Source organism: Perna viridis, chromosome 3 (genome assembly GCF_037379345.1).
Source record: "Perna viridis isolate PV_CMFRI_1.1 ecotype Kerala chromosome 3, ASM3737934v1, whole genome shotgun sequence".
NCBI lineage: Eukaryota > Metazoa > Mollusca > Bivalvia > Mytilida > Mytilidae > Perna > Perna viridis.
The window spans coordinates 48,137,867-48,157,168 of NC_142447.1; the positions used below are offsets into that span (position 1 = coordinate 48,137,867).

The following is a 19,302-nucleotide window of genomic DNA, read 5'->3' on the forward strand; positions in this document are numbered from 1 at the left end:
GGCGACTAAATAGTGCTCAGAACCCTAGCCGGGGGCTAGGGCGTTCTGCCCAGAGAGCAACTGGGATGTGTGCCCCAGGTGGTGGAATGGGGTATCCCTGGCGTGATACATGCTGGGGTTGTCAGGCTATAATACGGAAAACCTGACCGCAAACCATAGTGGTGCACCGTGTTGGGAAAGATGCCACGTTCCTCGCACGTTAAAGAACCCTACTGTGGTATTCTCCCGGAGTAGGAACCATAGGGCTCCGCCACAGGAGGCTAAATTGCCCGACCCTACCCACCTCTCCCTATTTCCAGTGGCAATCAAAATCTGTCGACCCCATTGTCCTTGTGTCCCATCCCTTTTTCATTTCATCATCATTTCATGTTCATTTTATCATCCTATTCATGTTCATCGTCTGAATATAGCTGAAATATTGCTGCTCGGACGTTAAACCCCAACAAACAAACAAACAAACTTAATGTCCATTACAAATGATATGCTGCTCATGATATGCAAGATGTTTGCTTATAATGTGTAAATTGAAATTTTTGGGTAATTTTTAATTACAGAAAATTCATACTTTCTGGCACTTCCATCATTTTGAATTTTTTTAATTGTTAAATATCTGCAAATTATTTATCATAAGATTTACCTTTGTTATAAGAATCTCTTATCCACAAGAAGTAGAGTGTCAACTTCATCATAACTGGAATTTCTTAAACTTCTTTGTCTTGAAAATTGGACACCTGGACTATTTAGTCTCAAAATCTAAGTTGTTGTTTGGTATAAGATATAAAACCTTATTAAAAGTTGTAGACAGTCTTCTGTTTATTGCTAAAATGTCCACTATTGCTACACTTTATTTATCAGATGCGATATTGTTATGATTTTGTATAAAAAATTATTTTCATAGGAAATTTGAACTGCTGCTTTTGAGGTTCCCGCTTTTGTTTGACTTTTTTGTGTGTTTATTTGGATCATAATACTATAGATTAAAACTTAAATATCTAGCAATGTGTTTAAATTAAGGGTAAAATTCTATTATATTGACTGAATTTCATGTGGTCAAGCATTGAAGTCCTCAATCTCAATGTTCTGTGATTTTTACAGTTAAAAAAATTGATGCAATAGGTGAAGTATAGGAATATAAAGTAATCGGCCGGAATTTTGTTTGTACAGTTTTTGTGATGGAAGATGTTAACTAAATTAATTGCATTCATACCTTTGTTGACAAAGTCAGTGGAAAAAAAATCATCACTTTTCTTCATCTTGACCTTTTACATAAACTTGTTTGAAGAGTCTGTGGAAACCGATGGCCAAAATGATAGCCAAAAGTCTGTATAATGATAAGGTAGACTCAGAAACTGGAGTATCAAGACATGTTTTGTAAAGGGAGTGTAGTAAAGATAAGTGTATTAAAAAAGTGTAGTAAAGTCAGACGTATAGAGTAGAGTTTAGTTCGAATATGATGAAGTCTAAGAGGTGTTAGTATGAAAAGAATACGACAATCTATGGAGACATCATGCATCTTAGGTGATGTATAATGGCAGTGGCTATGACACCATATCCATTATGATTTTTTGTTGAATAAACTTATCACATATATGTTAATGTGTATATTGACATATTTTCCATGTTGGATGCTGTCATTACAACGTAAGATATTGTAGTAGCTTGTATGCGTATTCAGTATTCCCTTTATTCTTACGATAGCTTTCACTTATTAACAGATTCCTCGTAGGATGGTATATTTTTCTAACAACACGAAGATTGAATGAATGTTTATAAACTGTCGAGAATTAGTTGGTATTAATTCCCGAACGATGACAGCATCGTTTGTTTAATCTCTCTTTTGTTTCACCGACCGTATAAGTTGCATTCTAATCCGAAGATTAACTTCGTCGATTTTCAACTTAAGTCTTCATGACTTCTTGTCTGAAAGGTTTTGTTCGTAAGTGTGAAGAAAGAGTCAGTTATTAGAAATTTTCAAGTTTTTTTTTTTCAAAAATGGAATACATTCCCTCAGATTGCGATGTTTGAAATGCAACTAAATGTTCCAATGGTGTGCTTGATGACATGTCCGCATTTTTAAACATAGTGTTGACCAGAAATCCAAGTATTTTAACAACATTACACCACTTTCTCAACGTGCTTTTTTTCCACAAAATAAGTCGAAAAAAAAACAGTCGTATATACATTAAATATAATTAAAACTACTTTTACGTTAATCACAGCAGACAGACAAACTTTTTTTTCAGCGAAATTACGCCGTCATCTAAATGTGTTTTAAAAATATAAAATTTGACGAAATTAACTCAATGCGTATTCACACTCACGTGTGGTTCTTTACAACATAAAATAAAGGAGTGCTTACACTTTCACCTAAAACAGACAAGTAGAAAAAAATGTATGTAAATTTGCAGAATTCTGAATAAGATCTTAACGTGGATAACAAAGTTTATCTGAATTTTGTGAAATACTTTCATCGATCACGAATAATCATGATGTAATCAAGAAAACGTTTGTGCTAAAATCATATCTATTCCCATGATTGATAAGGCCTTACCATAACGATCAACCTAGGGTTATTCCTTGATAAATATTCGTTAATGGTTGAAAGAGCTGGTCAAGTGCCGTGTTTATTTTTTTTAACAATATCGATTATGAAGTTCCCCTGGTAGGAATTAAATAGTCGATTGGCTTTTTGGCAATTTATAAAAAAAAAAAAAAAAAAACGCTGTGAAAAGAAAAAATGTGTACCGATATATTAAGGGTTCAAAAATTGCCTCGATGCAATCAAACGATTTTTAGTGTTATCAATCTAAATGGAATAGCTGAAATGGAGAATAGGCGAGCTGTAAAACCTAGATTTAATCCACAATTTCGTTTGAAATTTACCAAGTCAGCACCATTGCGATACAAGTTACTCCAATGATGTATTATCTACTATGGGAGATTTTTTTACATGCCTTGGTTGTAGATCGGATTGGTTTTCGGTAATTTTGTTGCATTCTCATTACTAATTATACAGCCCTGTTTCACGGGTAGATATGCAAGAGTAATCAAGGGAACCAAGGTTATAGCGGTAATCAAAAGAATGTAATCCAGGAACAAAGACCAGACATGGAAAACAGACACACACAACAAAGAACATAGAGTAACTAAAATCAAACATACAAAGTAACAAAAGCAAATAAGCAACTCGGACTCCACTAAAAACTAGGAGCATGGACCAGGTGCACCGATAAGGTATACGTCCTCTGCTTTTCTAGAAACACCCGCCGAGTTGTTCATGAAAAGTCAAGTACGGGGTAGACGTAAGAGGAAAGGAAATCTAAGACACGTTAAAAAAAATCAGTTTTCATGGGGCAGATGGATACACCATAACGATCCACGAGTTCATGATGACGACCATAAGACTTCTCTGTAGTAATGACTTCAATCTTGTAGCAACATAACCCTGTTCCAGAAGCCTATTTTTCGTTAGAATTCTGGCGCGATACAAAAAGTCTACGTAGTTTCGTCAGAGTCCTTTATCTTAAGTTCTTTGTTGTAGATGCGATGTATCAATATATGTTTCCATATCTTTTAAAGCAAATTAAAACATATATTTAGGACCAACATTTATGTATCTGAGAATATAAAAAACCCTTTTTTAAAAAATTAATATAGATATGAAATCATAATTATTTTTTTAAAGGATTCTTATCATTTTTGTTGTAAATTTCATGCCGAAGTCAAGTTAATATTTCACTCCAAAAAGTCAAGAGCAACTTAAAATGTTGTGGAAACAAATCATGAAGAATATAATAATAATTTGAACACAATGTACAACCTGTAATATACTGCTTTAATTAATATGATTGGAAGTCATCTAGATTTATGTTTTCAATTCATTCCGAAAGCCATAGTACTGAATCTCAATAAAAGCGTAATAATTTAGAAATCTTACAATGTCAATTCTATTCATTCTATTTTTGTTGAAAGAGATTGATGAGAACTGATTGAAGAGTAGAAAAATGAATAAAAGATAACAAAGAAAGTAGGTGGTGAAGTGTTAGAAATGATGATCGATTATTATAAAAGTTCTTTCTAGATTCACCTTGTTCTTCTCTTCATAGCAATACAATACCAATTCTATTCGTTATAATAGTTAAAATAGTTTATTTTCTTTTAGATAAAAAAAATTCTTTTAATGAATTTTATTTGAATTAATGTTCAATGTGCAAAATTTGTCGATACTTTGGGTTTTAAAATTATGTTATAAAGCTTTGTATTTATCAATTTGCTCTGCTTCAATTAAATTCGCCGTACCTTTTAAAATAGGTGCCTACCATCTCAATACAATAATACTACTCATATTCATGTTGTAAATTTCAGTATTTTATACGCGTATTTCAGGGAGTAACCTCTCATCAACAGCATTAGAAGTCAGCACCGAGAAATTCTTATCTACTAGGTGCATTACAAGGATAAAATCACAGTGTTTTAGAACGTTTGAATTTATACTTTAAATGTTGGTAAATTATCTATGAAATAAAGGCGGAATTTTTTTCCGCAGATCTTATACTGCGTTCCGATGTTAAAATCACCGACATGTAACAAACGAAGATCATGCTAAGACCTTCTTACATTGTAAAAGTCAAACTTTTAATTACATTGTGACTAAATCAGGTTTACCTTTTTATTATTTTGTATCAAACATCAAAATTAAGAATGAGAAACTCTTAAACAAATACAATGATGTGTACTTTACTTTCCGAACTCTTTAAATGCTTTATGAGTATGAAACTCCAGTATTATAGTTACAATGTATTCTAAATCGTTATGGTCCAGCTAGGAGAACTGACATCTGAAAGAATTGTACTGCTAATGATTAAATAATTGATTGAATACTAGTATTATGCATTAATGGCTAGCATAAGTGATTTCAACATTGTTAGTGAACAATTTACTTCGATTAAAAAGATAACAAAATGTCATCGCTTCCGTTAATTCTAGAAGTCTGACTGATTCATGTAAGATATACAATATTAATAGTTTGCTGAAAGTTCATAACAATCCTTATACTACCATTATCACGTGCACCGGAAGGGTAAACATTTTCTACTCTGCCAGCGGCACCGTCACTTCAAGAGAGTAAAATCAGGAGAAGGTCGATGGCTTGTCCTTTCGGTGAGACGTGAAACGTGAAATTTAAAATTTATCTGAAGATATCTTGCTCATTTGTAGGATGGAAATTTTAAATTGATACTCAAAATTGCCATCTTCTGCAATGATAAAAACAAAGGTTTAACTAGAAGTTTATATTACAGTATCCCCGATTAATGAAAATCAGTGTGTATAATGTACAAATCTCATGCACGTCATTAACGGACCAAATGTAAAATTTTAATTCCAATTAAAACTGAAATTTGAATTTCCTATGTAGTAAAGCCATATAAAAACTATACCAGAAAATTACAAAAAGATTTTTAGTGTTATCAAGCAATAACGTATAATGCTTCAAGACGGTTTTACTTTGATTCCATCAACATCTTTCCCCCAATATAATCTGCAGAAGTTAGAAGTTTTAGTATATCAAGTAAACTTTCAAACATGCTTACTGCAAGTTTTTTTTGTATTTAATTAACTTTCAGTTCATAAAAAAAACATTTTTTTCTCACGATTTTTTAGTATTATCAAGCAATAACGTATAATGCTTCAAGACGGTTTTACTTTGATTCCATCAACATCTTTTCCCAATATCATCTGCAGAAGTTAGAAGTTTTAAAATATCAACTACTTCAAGTTTTTTTTGTATTTAATTAACTTTCAGTTCTTAAAAAAACATTTTTTTCTCACGATGGCGGTGGCAACACCATTACTATCGGCGAGTTCATGATGTCAGGAGTAAAACGTTTGAAGTGATGATTTTCTGCTTCCGCTGCTCTATCTTTTGCACGATTTCGTTTGTCTATTGTCCTTCTGGTGTTTCTGGCATTGCTTTTCCACGTATTTACCTGCGTTTGTAACTTTGGTGATCCTGGCATCGTTTTTTCAACGAGTTTCCCTTCTTTCTTACTTGGTTTTTTCCGGTATTGCAATGTCCACGTATTTCCTATTATTTGTACCTTCGGTGTTCCCGGCATTGCTTTGTCCACGTGTTTTCCTCACAAATACCTGTGTTGACAAAGCGTAATCAAGGGAACCAAGGTTATAGCGGTAATAAAAAAAATGCAATCCAGGGACAAAGATCAGACATGTAAAAGTTATTCGTGAGGAAAAATGTACTTACGTTGTTCCCGACTTTGCTTTGTCCATAGATTCCTTCTAGTTTATATCTTCAGTGTTCGTGGCATTGCTGCGTCCACTTACATCCTTTCGTTTATACCTTCGGTGTTCCCGACATTGATCTTTCTATGTATTTACTCTCGTTTGTATATGTACCGTCGGTTTTTCTAGCATTGCTTTGTCCAAGTAATTCCTATCGTTTGTACATTCGTTGTTTCCGGAATTGCTATGTTCACGTATTTCTTTTGGTGTTCACAGCATATTTTGTCCTAGTATTTCCTATCGTTTGTACCTTTCTTGTTCCCGTCAATGCTTTGTCCTTGTATTTCCTCTCGTTTGTACCTCTGTTGTTTCCTTCATTGCTTTGTCCACGAATATCCTCTTGTATGTAGCATCGGTGTTCCCGACATTGCCTGTACATATTTCTTCTCGTTTGTTCCTTTGGTTTTCCCGTTATTGCTTTGTACACTAATATCCTCTCGTTTTTAACTTCGGTGTACGCGGCATAGCTTTGTTCTAGTATTTCTTCTCATCTGACCTTCGGTATTCCTGGCATTGCTTTGTCCTTATATTTCCTCTCGTTTGTACCTTTGGTGTTCCGTCATTGCTTTGTCAATGAATATCTTCTCGTTGGTATCTTCGGTGTTCCCAGCTTTGCTTTGTACATATTTCTTCTCGTCTGATCTTCGGTATTCTTGGCATTGCTTTGTGCTTATATTTTCTCTCGTTTGTACTTTTGGTGTTCCCGTCATTGCTTTGCCCTTGCATTTCTCTTCGTTTGTACCTTTTGTTTTCCCGTTATTGCTTTGTACACTAATTTTCTCTCGTTTGTACCTCCGGGGTTCCCGGCAAAGCAATATATTAATTTCTTCTCGTTTGTACCTTCGGTGTTCCCGTCATTGCTCTGTCCACGTACTTTCTATTGTTTGTACCTTCAGTATGGCTTCTTCTTCTTGTGCAAAGATAAAACGAATGCTTTAAAATTTAAACATATTTTTGAAGATGATTTTTTACAAAAGCGACGTGAATACTTTAGGTTGATCATTCTTATTAAACTGGATTATGATCTATAGAAATGTAATTGGAATTTTGTTTTTGTTTATATCACAAGAAAAGAAATTCGGTGATCTACAATTTTCTTTTCTGAATGTAAAGTATATCAGGAAAGTGTTGTTTACAAGAAATTGTATGTAACAGTATTTTAATAGTATGAGAAATGGTAAAAAATCATCCAAAAAAAAAATGTTTTATTAAGGCCCAAGACTCAATTTTCTCGAAAGCAAGTTTGGTGACCTATGTTTTTCCTCTACATTTAATTTTTTTAAGTTTATGCATTCAAAGTCATCTTTGAGGAAAACTAGAAAAGTCTATATACTAAAATATTAGGTATGATCTACCTTTATGTGTAGTGTGTTGGTGTAAAGTATATTGTATATTAAAAAAAGATGTGTTCACATTTGTTTGTGTTTCGTACCTTTGCTCAAATTCTTCAGTATACCAAATGTAAATCAATTATTAATTCAACTGTAGAGTAATTTCATATATGGTTTTAGGGTCTGAACATATTAATAGGTGAAGAACAGCTACTAAATTCAAATTTAGGTTTTCCTCAATATATTGTCTTTTAAATTGGTGTTTATGGCCTTAAAGTAAAAGCAACTCTTAATGAGGACGTCTGCTATTAACTACAAAACTGTAATAAATAGATTTCTTTATTACAATTTATTCTCAGATTTAATATCAAATGCCGTCGTCGAAATTAATTCTAGAAGATCTATTAATCTAAAACATATATATAATAGCAGTGGCGGATCCAGGTTTTGAGTTTAGGGGGCGTAAATTGAAACTGAATGCCGTGCAAAGCAAGGCAAAAAATATTTTGTGGTAAAACTTGGGGAGAATTTTTTGTCTTACCGATTTAGGGGGGGGGCGTACGCCCAGTATGCATGTCCTTGGATCCGCGCCTGTTATTCTCGTTATGAAAATAAACCATTTATGTATAAAGGCTACAGGCTATAACCTTTTCCGTTGGTGGTTACATCTGTTGAAAAAAAGAATGTTTTACTTGTTGGTTTCAGGTAAATTGTTTTGTCAAATATTCTTAGACTTGATGAAGAACGTGCTGTTGATCTACAGTTCAGCCCATTCTTATAAATCAAATTTGTCACGTGTGTAAATTTTGTCAGTAGAATGGGTCTTATGTTTATCTGTGCGCTTCAAAAAATCAAGACATCAGACTTAGATGTAAAGATGCAGAAAACTCTACAATGTTTTAACACGTCAGAACAAAATTTATAACAATATAACGAATCTTTATATATACCCGTTTAGTAACATTCTATTTACAAATATCTCCGATTTTTTTGATTTTTTTTGTTTTTGTTTTAATTTTCGTTTGTTTGCTTATTTCTGATTTAAGAGTAATCAAGGGAACCAAGATTCCAGCGGAAATCAAAAGAATGTAATCCAGGAACAAAGATCAGACATGGAAAACAGACAAACACAATAAAAAATATAAAAAAAAAACTTAAAAAATACTTACAAAATAATTGAAGTAAATGAACGACTGGAACTCCATTAAAAACTGTGAGCATGGACCAAATGCATGATTTTCAAGAAACATCCGCCGAACTGCCCATGAAAAGTCAAGTCCGGGGCCGACGAAAGAGGAAAGGAAAACTAAGACACGTTGAACAAATCATGGTGCAGATGGATACACGAGTTCATGATGACGCCCATAAAACTTCTGTAGTGATGACGTCAATCTTGTAGCAACACAACCCTGTTCCAGAAGCCTAATTGTAAGAAGTCAAGCGCAGTACAAAAAAGTCTGCGTAGTTACGGCAAGCTCTGGCAAAACGTATGATATGAAAACTCCATACGCAGGTGCTGAAGGTATGTTGCCACAGATGAAAGGAGAGTTGACAATTCAGAATGAAAAAGTCATTACGTTTGTCGTAAAGTTTGTTAAATAGTTTTCCTTTATCATCGATCTAAAGATAATATCTGATTAAGTTAATCTGCCATTGCTAGTTTGTCATTTGTACGAAAATAATTTTACAATATTTTTTATAACATCAATTACACAGAAACTACCACAATTGAACATGTTAATGCATTCAAATCTCTTTACTACTCTGATTTACAATTCATGAGTTCGCTATTTGAATTAGAAATCCCAAGATAATTTTGATATTTGCAATTTTCATAGCGTGCTTTGTAACTTTATGCTTTACTTAGCAGATCAATTGGTTGATAATTTGTATGTATGAGTTTGACAAGTAAATAATTGCCAGGAAATCATATATAGTATCACAGAAACCATACAAAACAAAAATCTGTTGTCACAAATCAAAAATTACAAAATCAAATACTGTTACATGTTAAAGGTAGTTTTTACACGTTTCAGTTGTGCTTGTATCTAATGGTAACGCTATCTTATCGCAATCGACTTTCATTTTTTGAAAATAAAACTATGCATTTTAAGTTGAACAACCGCGGCGAAGACTCAAAATATGAAAAAACCTTTAACAAATTCAACGAAAAGCAGTTCTTTGTACAAAGAGTAATCAAGCGAACTAAGACTCTAGCGAAAATCAAAATAATGTAATCCAGGGACAAAGACCAGACATGGGAAACAGACAAACACAACAAAGAACATAAAATAACCAGAATAATACATACAAAGTAACAAAACTAAATGAGCAACTCGGAATCCTCTAAAAACTGGGAGCATGTACCAGGTGAACCGGTAACAAACTTATTGTTATAGAAACATTTAAGAATTTTGGCACCGTTCATATGGAAATTTTATGCATTTTTCATTTTTTTTATAACTTTTGTCGAAGTCTCCCCAATAAATATATAAGATTTTGTCGGTTGTTAATCAGGTGTACTTCTTGTTCTAAAGTTAAAGCTTTATTTAAAACAATGTTGGGAGGAGTCGATATTAATTAACTAGGTAGACTGGTTTATACTCAAAACGATTTGATAGTGTATTGAACTAAATAAATGAGAAAAAAATAAATGTAATTCTGATGCGTCTTCTTCCTTTTTTATCAACTTATAAAGAACACAGGAAATGCAGGTTAATGTTCCTTTTTATAATCTATTAGTTAAAATTTGACTGTGAATAAGTAATTTTGAACCAAACATAAAAGTTCATTACTTTGATATCCTTTTTTATTGTCTAACATATTTTATTACTATTTGCACTGTTTGGCAGATTATTGTGTTAACAGACAGTACACATCATCATGGGCACCATTTGCGCAACTCTACTCGTTTCCCTTTTCTAACATATCTATGTGTCAGCAAAAGTTGTCAATGACAATATATTTAGAGAGAGATTAAAGGGCATTCAACTCATTTATTTCTGGCGCCCGGGTGATGATATTGTCGTTGAAAAAAATTATTTAGCATATGGAAGTAAATTTGGGTTTTTCTTTCGCGATTTTGTCAAGATTTTTTCCCCGCTTTTCTCGGTTTTTCCCGCTCTTATTAAGGTCAATTCGTAAGTAATTTCCGAAGTGAATATCTCTCTAAATCTGCCACTGACATTGATCAGGGGTATGAGGAAAAGCGTCTCAAAAGGTCTCTTAGCAAATTCTTTTTAAGATATCAGTGTTTGGTTGAAAAATACTCAGTTTCTTTTGAAATAATGGGTAATTCACAGACGTCGCGTACAAAGTTGACGGCAACTGTAATTTGCGCTATTTCATGTAGTTTAATACACTCGTGATAAAAATAATTTTGGAAAAGAAAATTTCTTTCATGATAAAATAACAAATATCAACTATTTCATTCCACAGCTCATTATGTTATCGTTATTATTTTATATAAAACATGAAAATAACAGACAAAAAGCTGTATAGCTATTAACAAAAATACCCGTAAACTTGTAACATTATGTTACAATAAAAAGACGTTTTTGCCTTTCACTTTTAAAAAAACTTAACAGATTTTCCAAAATTTTGTATGATAGAATTTCGCGGATTCGGACTATGATGTCATATAAAATTCAACCCAAAAAAAATAAAAAAATGGCCACGGAATATGTGATCGAAAAGTTGTATGATACGCGTAAAAAGTAGATACTTAGAGGATAAGTATTGAAAAATGGAAGAATCGGTAAGAAAATACATGTTATCGCTATTTTATATTTCAAAATAACTTACATGTTCTAAATGTGCTTTTCTAAAGCTTTTTAAATATCTGCTTAATATTGTTGATTCAGTGATTCAGGGCGAACACCTTTAACTTTTTAAAGTCCAGTTATCTTGTTACAATTTTAAGTAAATACATTTTTAAGGCAAATTACTGGATATAAATGTCACGAATCAGTCGCTTATTTCTGTTGTTTCAAAGGTCTTAGCATATATCTATTTTTGACCCGAGAATGTTCATATGTTATACTGTTTTGTACTACAAAAAAGAAACCAGTTGAACAATTAAGTTAAAATATAAAAAAGCAAGCTGATTAGTCGTGGCAGCATGTGATTCAAAGTGCACATGACTTGTACGACTTTGCAACAAAACATCTTTGTAAAACTGCTGAGGATTCAAAATGCGCAAGAAGGATTTTCTGGTATATCGATTCGGTCAGTAGAAACCGTGATTGATATTTCAAACCCGTAAAACAGAACAAATCACCAGGTATTTTCTACGGAATTAGAAACAGTAAAAAATATAAAGTTGTCCTGCTATACGTGTGAAAAATGTTTAAATACAGATGATGACGATTGCATGAATGTTGACCAAATTGGCTACTTTTTTATTTTAAAAACAACTGAAGAAATTGCTGATCAGGAATCAAAAGATGTGGAAGTTTCTGATAACATTGAACACCTTTACGACCTTGTGTCGTATGGAACATTAATTGCCGTTAAACAGACGATGTTAATGACCTTGTTCAAACAAGCAAAAAAATGACGGTTCCATGAAAAGAATCAACTGACAAATGGGGGATAACCTATCCTCCCGGAACATAAATAACGCACGGATATTATTTCGGCATGGTGAACGAAAATTCACGAGAACAAAAACTGATAAAACGCATTCCTGCTATTGTCCCCGCGCTTTCTGTAGTGTATATATGTTCGGAACTAGAACTGGGTGACCAAGTCAGAACCATTGTGGTACCAGATGCTCCGGTGGTGTAATGACTATTTTGCAAGATTTATTTTGGCTTGACTTGATTATGGATCTGATTAGTGTTCAGTAATGTAGTTGTAACCCTTATTTTTAATACTGGATGAGTTTATTCAAATAAAACAAACTGTACCATGAACATTGTATCAACTTCCACATCAATTACAGAAATATCTTTAATTCTTTAAATTTCGCCTAAGTGACATTATTTTAAGTCTTTTCAGTAAATCAGGGGTAATGTCCGATGCAATGTTGCGCAGTTACAATAAACATTGAATAGCGTGGAAATAACACCATAACATAATTATATGATAAATGCATTTTTGAAAACAGTTATACCTGGGAGCAAACATTTGATTTCCATCCACCGACAAATAATAAATAAAATTAGTTCCGTTGGGAGTAATAGAATTCGCTATTGTCGATTGCAAAATTAGAATATTTCGTGATTAACTAAATAAATCCTTACTGAAACAATGTTTTCTATATATCTCAGTGTTTTCACTTCCTGTAAAAAATGATATTTGCACGGAAATTGTTTAAAAATATGATTGAATTATTTGCATTTAAAAATACAATGAATGGTTTCACCGCAGCAAACCTATTATACAATGCTCCAAGACATTTATAAATCGAGAGTTTATTCTTTACTTAATTCAATATAACATACTCCAACGAAACAATAAAATTGTTCATTTCCTAGAAAACCCTTCACTTAAATCGAGACTGTAAAGTTAGTGTTTTCATATTGAATTAATATAAATCAGAATTTGCCTGATAGCTTTTGCATAGAAAAGGGTTTGTCCTGCACTTGACATAACTCAACTACATTAGATAATTAAATAAACAAAATAAAGATATATAGGTAAACTAACAGAATCTTCATAAGTTTACATTTACTGCAGAAGCAAATAGAATTCAATTATCTAAATCGGCCATACTCAAACAAAGGTGTCAAGCATGAGTTTTACATAGCTATAGCATTTCAATCGAGTAACATTTGATTTTTATGAGTCGAATTCATTGCACGAAACGAAAGTCTACAGGTCAAACAAAACACGTGACGTTTTTAACGAGATGTTTCTAGTTCTTTCATAATCTTAATTTACAAATACTGCTTATATTGCACGGAACAAATGTGATATATTCATTATATTTATACATTAATATGGTTGAGAATTTAGAGTTTAGTATGATAAGAATTTAGAATTTCTATCGGGACTTTGATCCCATCAATGTAAAAATACGGAAGGACCTCAACCCGTGTTTTCATTGTTGCTGCATCATTGTATCCCCACAAAGTGAGAGATATATAGTGACCATGCTGTACGTTCTTTCGTCCGTCCGTCCCATTTCTAATACGACTCCTCTGCAACCGCTGAATGGAATTCGATGAAACTTTTACAAAGTATCACATGATTCTATTGTTTTGATTTGAATGACAATTTTGATTTCCTATTGCAAAACATGGAGGTGATCATTCGTCGACCAAAAGGGAGACATCTCATCTGTAAACCCTGAATTGAATTCAATGAAACTTTCACACATTCATTATCAAGTTTATTTTCTTTTTCCATTTGAATGACATGTAAGGTTTCTTTTATGGTTTCTTGGGAAGGTGCGAAATACGGGCTTTTCTGGTATAACCTAGCAGTCGAAATATTTGTAAATGATATTATGTGATATCAACCTTTGTGGGCACGGATTTTTCCAAATGTTTCTAGGAAATAATCAAAATGTAGATAACCAAACGGAAAATAATGAGAAGCAGACACGTTAGTAAGATATACGTCTCATTTTTCACATGAAAGCATTCTAACAATTCCACACTGCACAAGGAAAAACTACAGTGTAAAGTTGAAAAGTAATAAAATAAGCAACTCACAATTCAACATTTACCGCAATATACGAGTTATAAACTTATTCATTCTATTGAACTGAACGAGTTTCATCTTCGCTCATCAAATGCATCTCTAAACTTATCATGTTAATTAAGTTAAGCTCCTTTGACTGCGTTTATTAAGTTTTTATTGAATCAACGTAAATAAAAAAAGTTTTTCCTTTACATTGTCCTATATAGTGTTAATAGAATTAATTTGATATCTTCATAATTATGACTAGACCTACTAATTTATATATGCACATATCTTGTTATGAAAACGACAGAAAAATTACTGTTATATATGAATATAATTAATCTTATATAAGTAAAGCGAAAAGGAACGTAGTGTCTAACGTTCTTGAAGTTCCAAAGAAGTTGTTTTCCTGTCTAGCAAATGACCTGTTGTCTGCGTTCCGTTACACAGACCACATATGCTGTGAACACGACAATTCTCACAGGATGGTAAAATATTAATAACTTGAATAGCCAAAGGTTAGTTCGTAATCGAATAATATTTTTACATGAATTGGGCTATTGTCTAGAATATCTATAACGTCGTTAGATGAATTAAAAAAATCATATCACGATATGTATGTGGACAACTTGAATGCTTCCAACATGTCTTTTCCGTTTTTGTAATTGAGTATGTTACTGATTTAATAAAACCAGAAGGATGGGTGCAACAAAATACATGTTTAGCAAAAATAAAGTGAATAATGCATATCTGCATATCAAATATTGGGAAAACTGCCAAAGAGTATTGCAATTTCCAAATCATACGTTTAGAAAAGAGATGTGCACATTGCACAGAAATCTTAAGACAACAGAAGTATGCTAGATTTGTATTTCATGTGTAATAAATCTCAATATTGTAGCTTTACTGCATTTAAAATGATTTTTGTCTGAACAAAACCATATCGAGAGAGAAAAGAGTAGAAATTACTGAAATATTGATGACATAGGCTGGTGTTGTCGATCGATGCATGACTCATGAATTCCTTTGCACGCGCTCTTCATTTGGTTCAGTCATCTTAATTGGGAATCAATAAAACCAATTAAGCAAAAAAAAAATCTTCAGTTTCTGCAGATCAAATGAACTGGTGCACTTGTTTCAGCCAAATACAGCTTTAAGTTTCATATCAATAAAATAAAAGAATAAAAAGGAAATATCGCCTTGAGTAATGGTGAATGTAATTGAAATAAATTCCATGAAAATGGTCACTGCATATAGTAAGTACAACGCATTTAATCAACACGCATTACATATTAGTTCTTTCACGTTTCTAAACCCATTTTGAAACTGTTGTATTCACCAAACCATTTCCATGAATAAAGTTAAACCTTACCTGAGTACTTTTCTACGTAAAATGGCAGTGAAGTGGTCCCATAAAGCCCAACTGTGTAAGTGGCCAAGAAGAAAAACTGGACTAAATCCCACTTTGCATTATATTCATGCTGCTCCAGTCCTAAGTCGTTCATTTTCACAATCAAAGTGTTTCAACTGGTCGTTAAAGCCATGCCACTGTCGATAAAGCCATGCCTTTGTTGGAATCAGTGTTTCTCTTTACCACGCATGCTCCAATTAGATATATATCGCTATTGGGCCAATGTTTATGCCTATACTTTTCTGCTAATGGCGAGTGAGTGAATAAAAAATTTATCAAAGATCACATCTAATGGAGCTTCACAGAAGTCAATTATTTTAGTTGTGTAATGATTTTTGGTAATGGAATTTTTATGCGACTGAGCATCAGGAAAGCTGTAACTATCTGTAAAAGTGCACTACTTCATGACAGCCTGTGTAAAGAGATTGTCGTGAATTAAGAAACACCAACACTTCAACGTAAGGATAATTTCCGGTCTTGAGAAATGAGATCTCAAAATCATCTATTCAATCGACCAACTAGAAAACTGGAAATTGAATTTAAATGTTTTTGTTGCTAATAGATTTCTTCTCAAGTATCAAAACGTTTAGTTGGAATAACACATATATTACAGAATATAGATGAAAGATGACTAGTATTAAACAAAACAATACACGTATTATTAAATCGATTTAATTGCTTTATATGTTTGCTCAGTTAGTCGTCTCAAATTACATTAATAAATAGAGTGTCTGCAAAATAAATGTTTAAGGAAGGCCAACTAGACGATTCTCTGAAACCGAACTTTACCGAGGCAGACAATATAGTGTAAAAGTTTCGAAATTAACTTAAAAACAGAATGACAATGTGTACAATGCAAAAGTTGAATACTAGATGACAGTACTGGTGAGAAGTATTGGACGATTTTATAATAACTCCAAACAAAAGTGATACCTTATGTTAAAATGAAAAAAAAACAAACAAACAAACAAACAAACAAACAAAATTAGTTCTATCTGATAATTGATGTTGTTATAAATACTTCGTCCATGAAAGTATAATTTTAATTTTGTCACTTACTTATCATCTATATATAATAGATTGCATTATTTCTAAATGGGATTTTGCTAATTTTTTACCACGAAAAAAATAAAATAGGCGTTCTTTTAGCTATTGTGTGTATAAATAATTCAAGTCGATATTAAATTGTTATTTTTACATCTAAAAGAGCGGAAAAGATATGAACCTGATACCCAGAATGAAAACTGTACGAATGTATTAATCTTTAATTCAAATATATTTCTCATCTTGATTTCATATCGTATTTAAAGTATTGACAAATGTTGAGCAAAGAATAGTAAATACAATGTTTTGTGTCACAAACATTCGTGAAAAATATACTTTTTCGAGCCCAAAGTATATGACTTTTTTGGTTTGGATTAAGATACTTTAGGAAAGTTGATACGTCTCAGACTTGTTGCCATCATTTTGGATATTGGTTTCCACAGACTCTTTAAACCAGTTTGTGTAAAAGGTCAAGGTGAAGAAAAACGATCATTTCTTCCACTACTGTTTGTCAACCAAGGTATAGATGCAATTAATTTGGCTAACATCCTCAATCACAAAAATGTAACCAACAAAATTCCCCCATATTTGCAAGACAAATAAATAAAGATTATTTCATATTCCTATACTTCATCTATTGCATCCAAAATTTTCAATTATAAAAGGCTATTGCAGAATTTTCGAGATTGAGGACTTCAAGACTAAACCACCTGACTGTTCTTGCAAAAACTCCCCATTCAAATATGGTCCTTCCGGTCACGTCGTTAAGGGAGATTTAAGCATCATCGAAAACGAATCCCTGGGTAAGGTTCTTTCTAAAGGTCTCAAGTACCGTGAACCACGCTCCATAAATTGGAATTATAACTTTTAATTTTTTTTTTGTGGATGGCGTGGAGGACTACGCAAGAAAATGGATAAAACGAGAACAAGAAGACATCGATTCTCTGTCAGAGTGGTTAAAGGCCATGAGGTCTGTAATTTTGAAACGAATGAAAGTTTTAAGTAGGTCAATGAGTCTCATTGCTCCATCAGTTTTCAAAGAACCCGATGTAGCAAAAACATTGTCTACTATACATGACAAATATATTGTCGTACCGGCGAACAAAGTCCAAAACAACATTGTTTTTTGTCTGCAAAAAGTATCACACCCAATGTTTATCATTAGAAGTAGACGTGGAAAATAAAAGCAGTGATAAAACATATACAGCCACTACACTCTCCAAAGAAGAGATAGTGGAAAACAATAGATCTGTGCTATCCTCTTTTGGTCTCTCTACCAAAGACGATGATTACGATTTACCTTCTATGTACTGGATTCCTAAACTCCACAAGAATCTATACAAACAACGTTACATAGCTGGATCTGCAAAATGTAATTTCCATACTCACAGCTGTCCAAGAGGGTCTCCAGTTCCACCACGACACTTGTTACTCCCGTAGTGGTATTAATTCAATGTGGATCCTGAAAAGTTCAAAAGATCTTCTGGAGACCCTCAATTAAAGATTATTATCAGAATATAATAGCATTAAAACCTATGATTTTTTCAAACTGTATTCTTCTATTCCCCATACTCAGTTAAAACCCCGACTTAAAAACATTATACATCGTTGTTTCTCCAAAAAGGATTGTACACCTAGATACAAATATATAGATTCCTCATACTTTGGAAATAATATTTCCAAATCATCTTCCAAACACAAAGAAGATGTTTTCCAAATGTTGGAATTTTTTATAGACAACTATTTTGTCAAGTGTGGTGGACGCATTTTTCAACAAACGGTCGGCATTCCAATGGGAACAAATTGTGCTCCTCTACCTGCTGGTCTATTCCTTCACTCTTATGAGGCTGACCTGACCCGAAAGAAAGCATATCGTTTGGCTAGATCCTTTAATCTCAGTTTCCGCTATATAGATGATGTATTATCTTTAAACAATCCTAGTTTCGGGGACTTTCCTTTCATCTGTGGCAACATCCCGTCAGCACCTGTCCATGGTTCCAGGTTTTAGTGGAGCCAGAGTCTCTCATTTACTTTAGTTACTTTGTATGTATAATTTTAGTTACATTATGTTCTTTGTTGTGTTTGTCTGTTTTCCATGTCTGGTCTTTGTTCCTGGATTACATTCTTTTGATTACCGCTATAACCTTGGTTCCCTTGATTACTCTTTGATCTTTTTTTTCAAAATCTGTAGGTCGAACTAATTTACCATGACTCAAAATTACTGTATTTATTCGAGAAAGCACCTTTCATGGAACTTGGTTGTTTTGCACAATTTTAGTTTTGCACCTTGCGTTATACGCATGTCATAAATGCGTTGCTGTCGAAAACAATCGAATACTGAGAAACGTTTAGGTCATAGATTGCTTGCATCAATGTTTGTCGCAAGACATTATGCTATATACTTTATTTTTCCTAAGTAACTTATTCTCTGTAAAACAGTGTGTATCTACTGCATATTTATTATCCTTATTTTTTTAAAATAATGTTTTGTCGATCATCATTATTCATTACACTTATTTCACAAATGCACTTATTTGTACATTTCCCACACTCAGTTCTGTGGTTTTTTCTAATCTTTAGCTA

The 19,302-nt window shown here is 32.9% G+C and overlaps 1 protein-coding gene across 1 annotated transcript in view; it reads right to left on the bottom strand.

Annotated features, from left to right (window-relative positions):
* Window positions 1-16,217, bottom strand: part of LOC148622664 (sodium- and chloride-dependent GABA transporter 1-like) — a 42,428-nt gene extending 26,211 nt beyond the window's left edge. Inside the window, exon 1 of the mRNA XM_088572681.1 lies at window positions 15,637-16,217. Coding sequence (XP_088428807.1) covers window positions 15,637-15,769 — 133 coding nt within the window. The 5' untranslated portion in view covers window positions 15,770-16,217. The remainder of the gene's footprint in view (window positions 1-15,636) is intronic.
* Window positions 16,218-19,302: the final 3,085 nt, after the last annotated feature.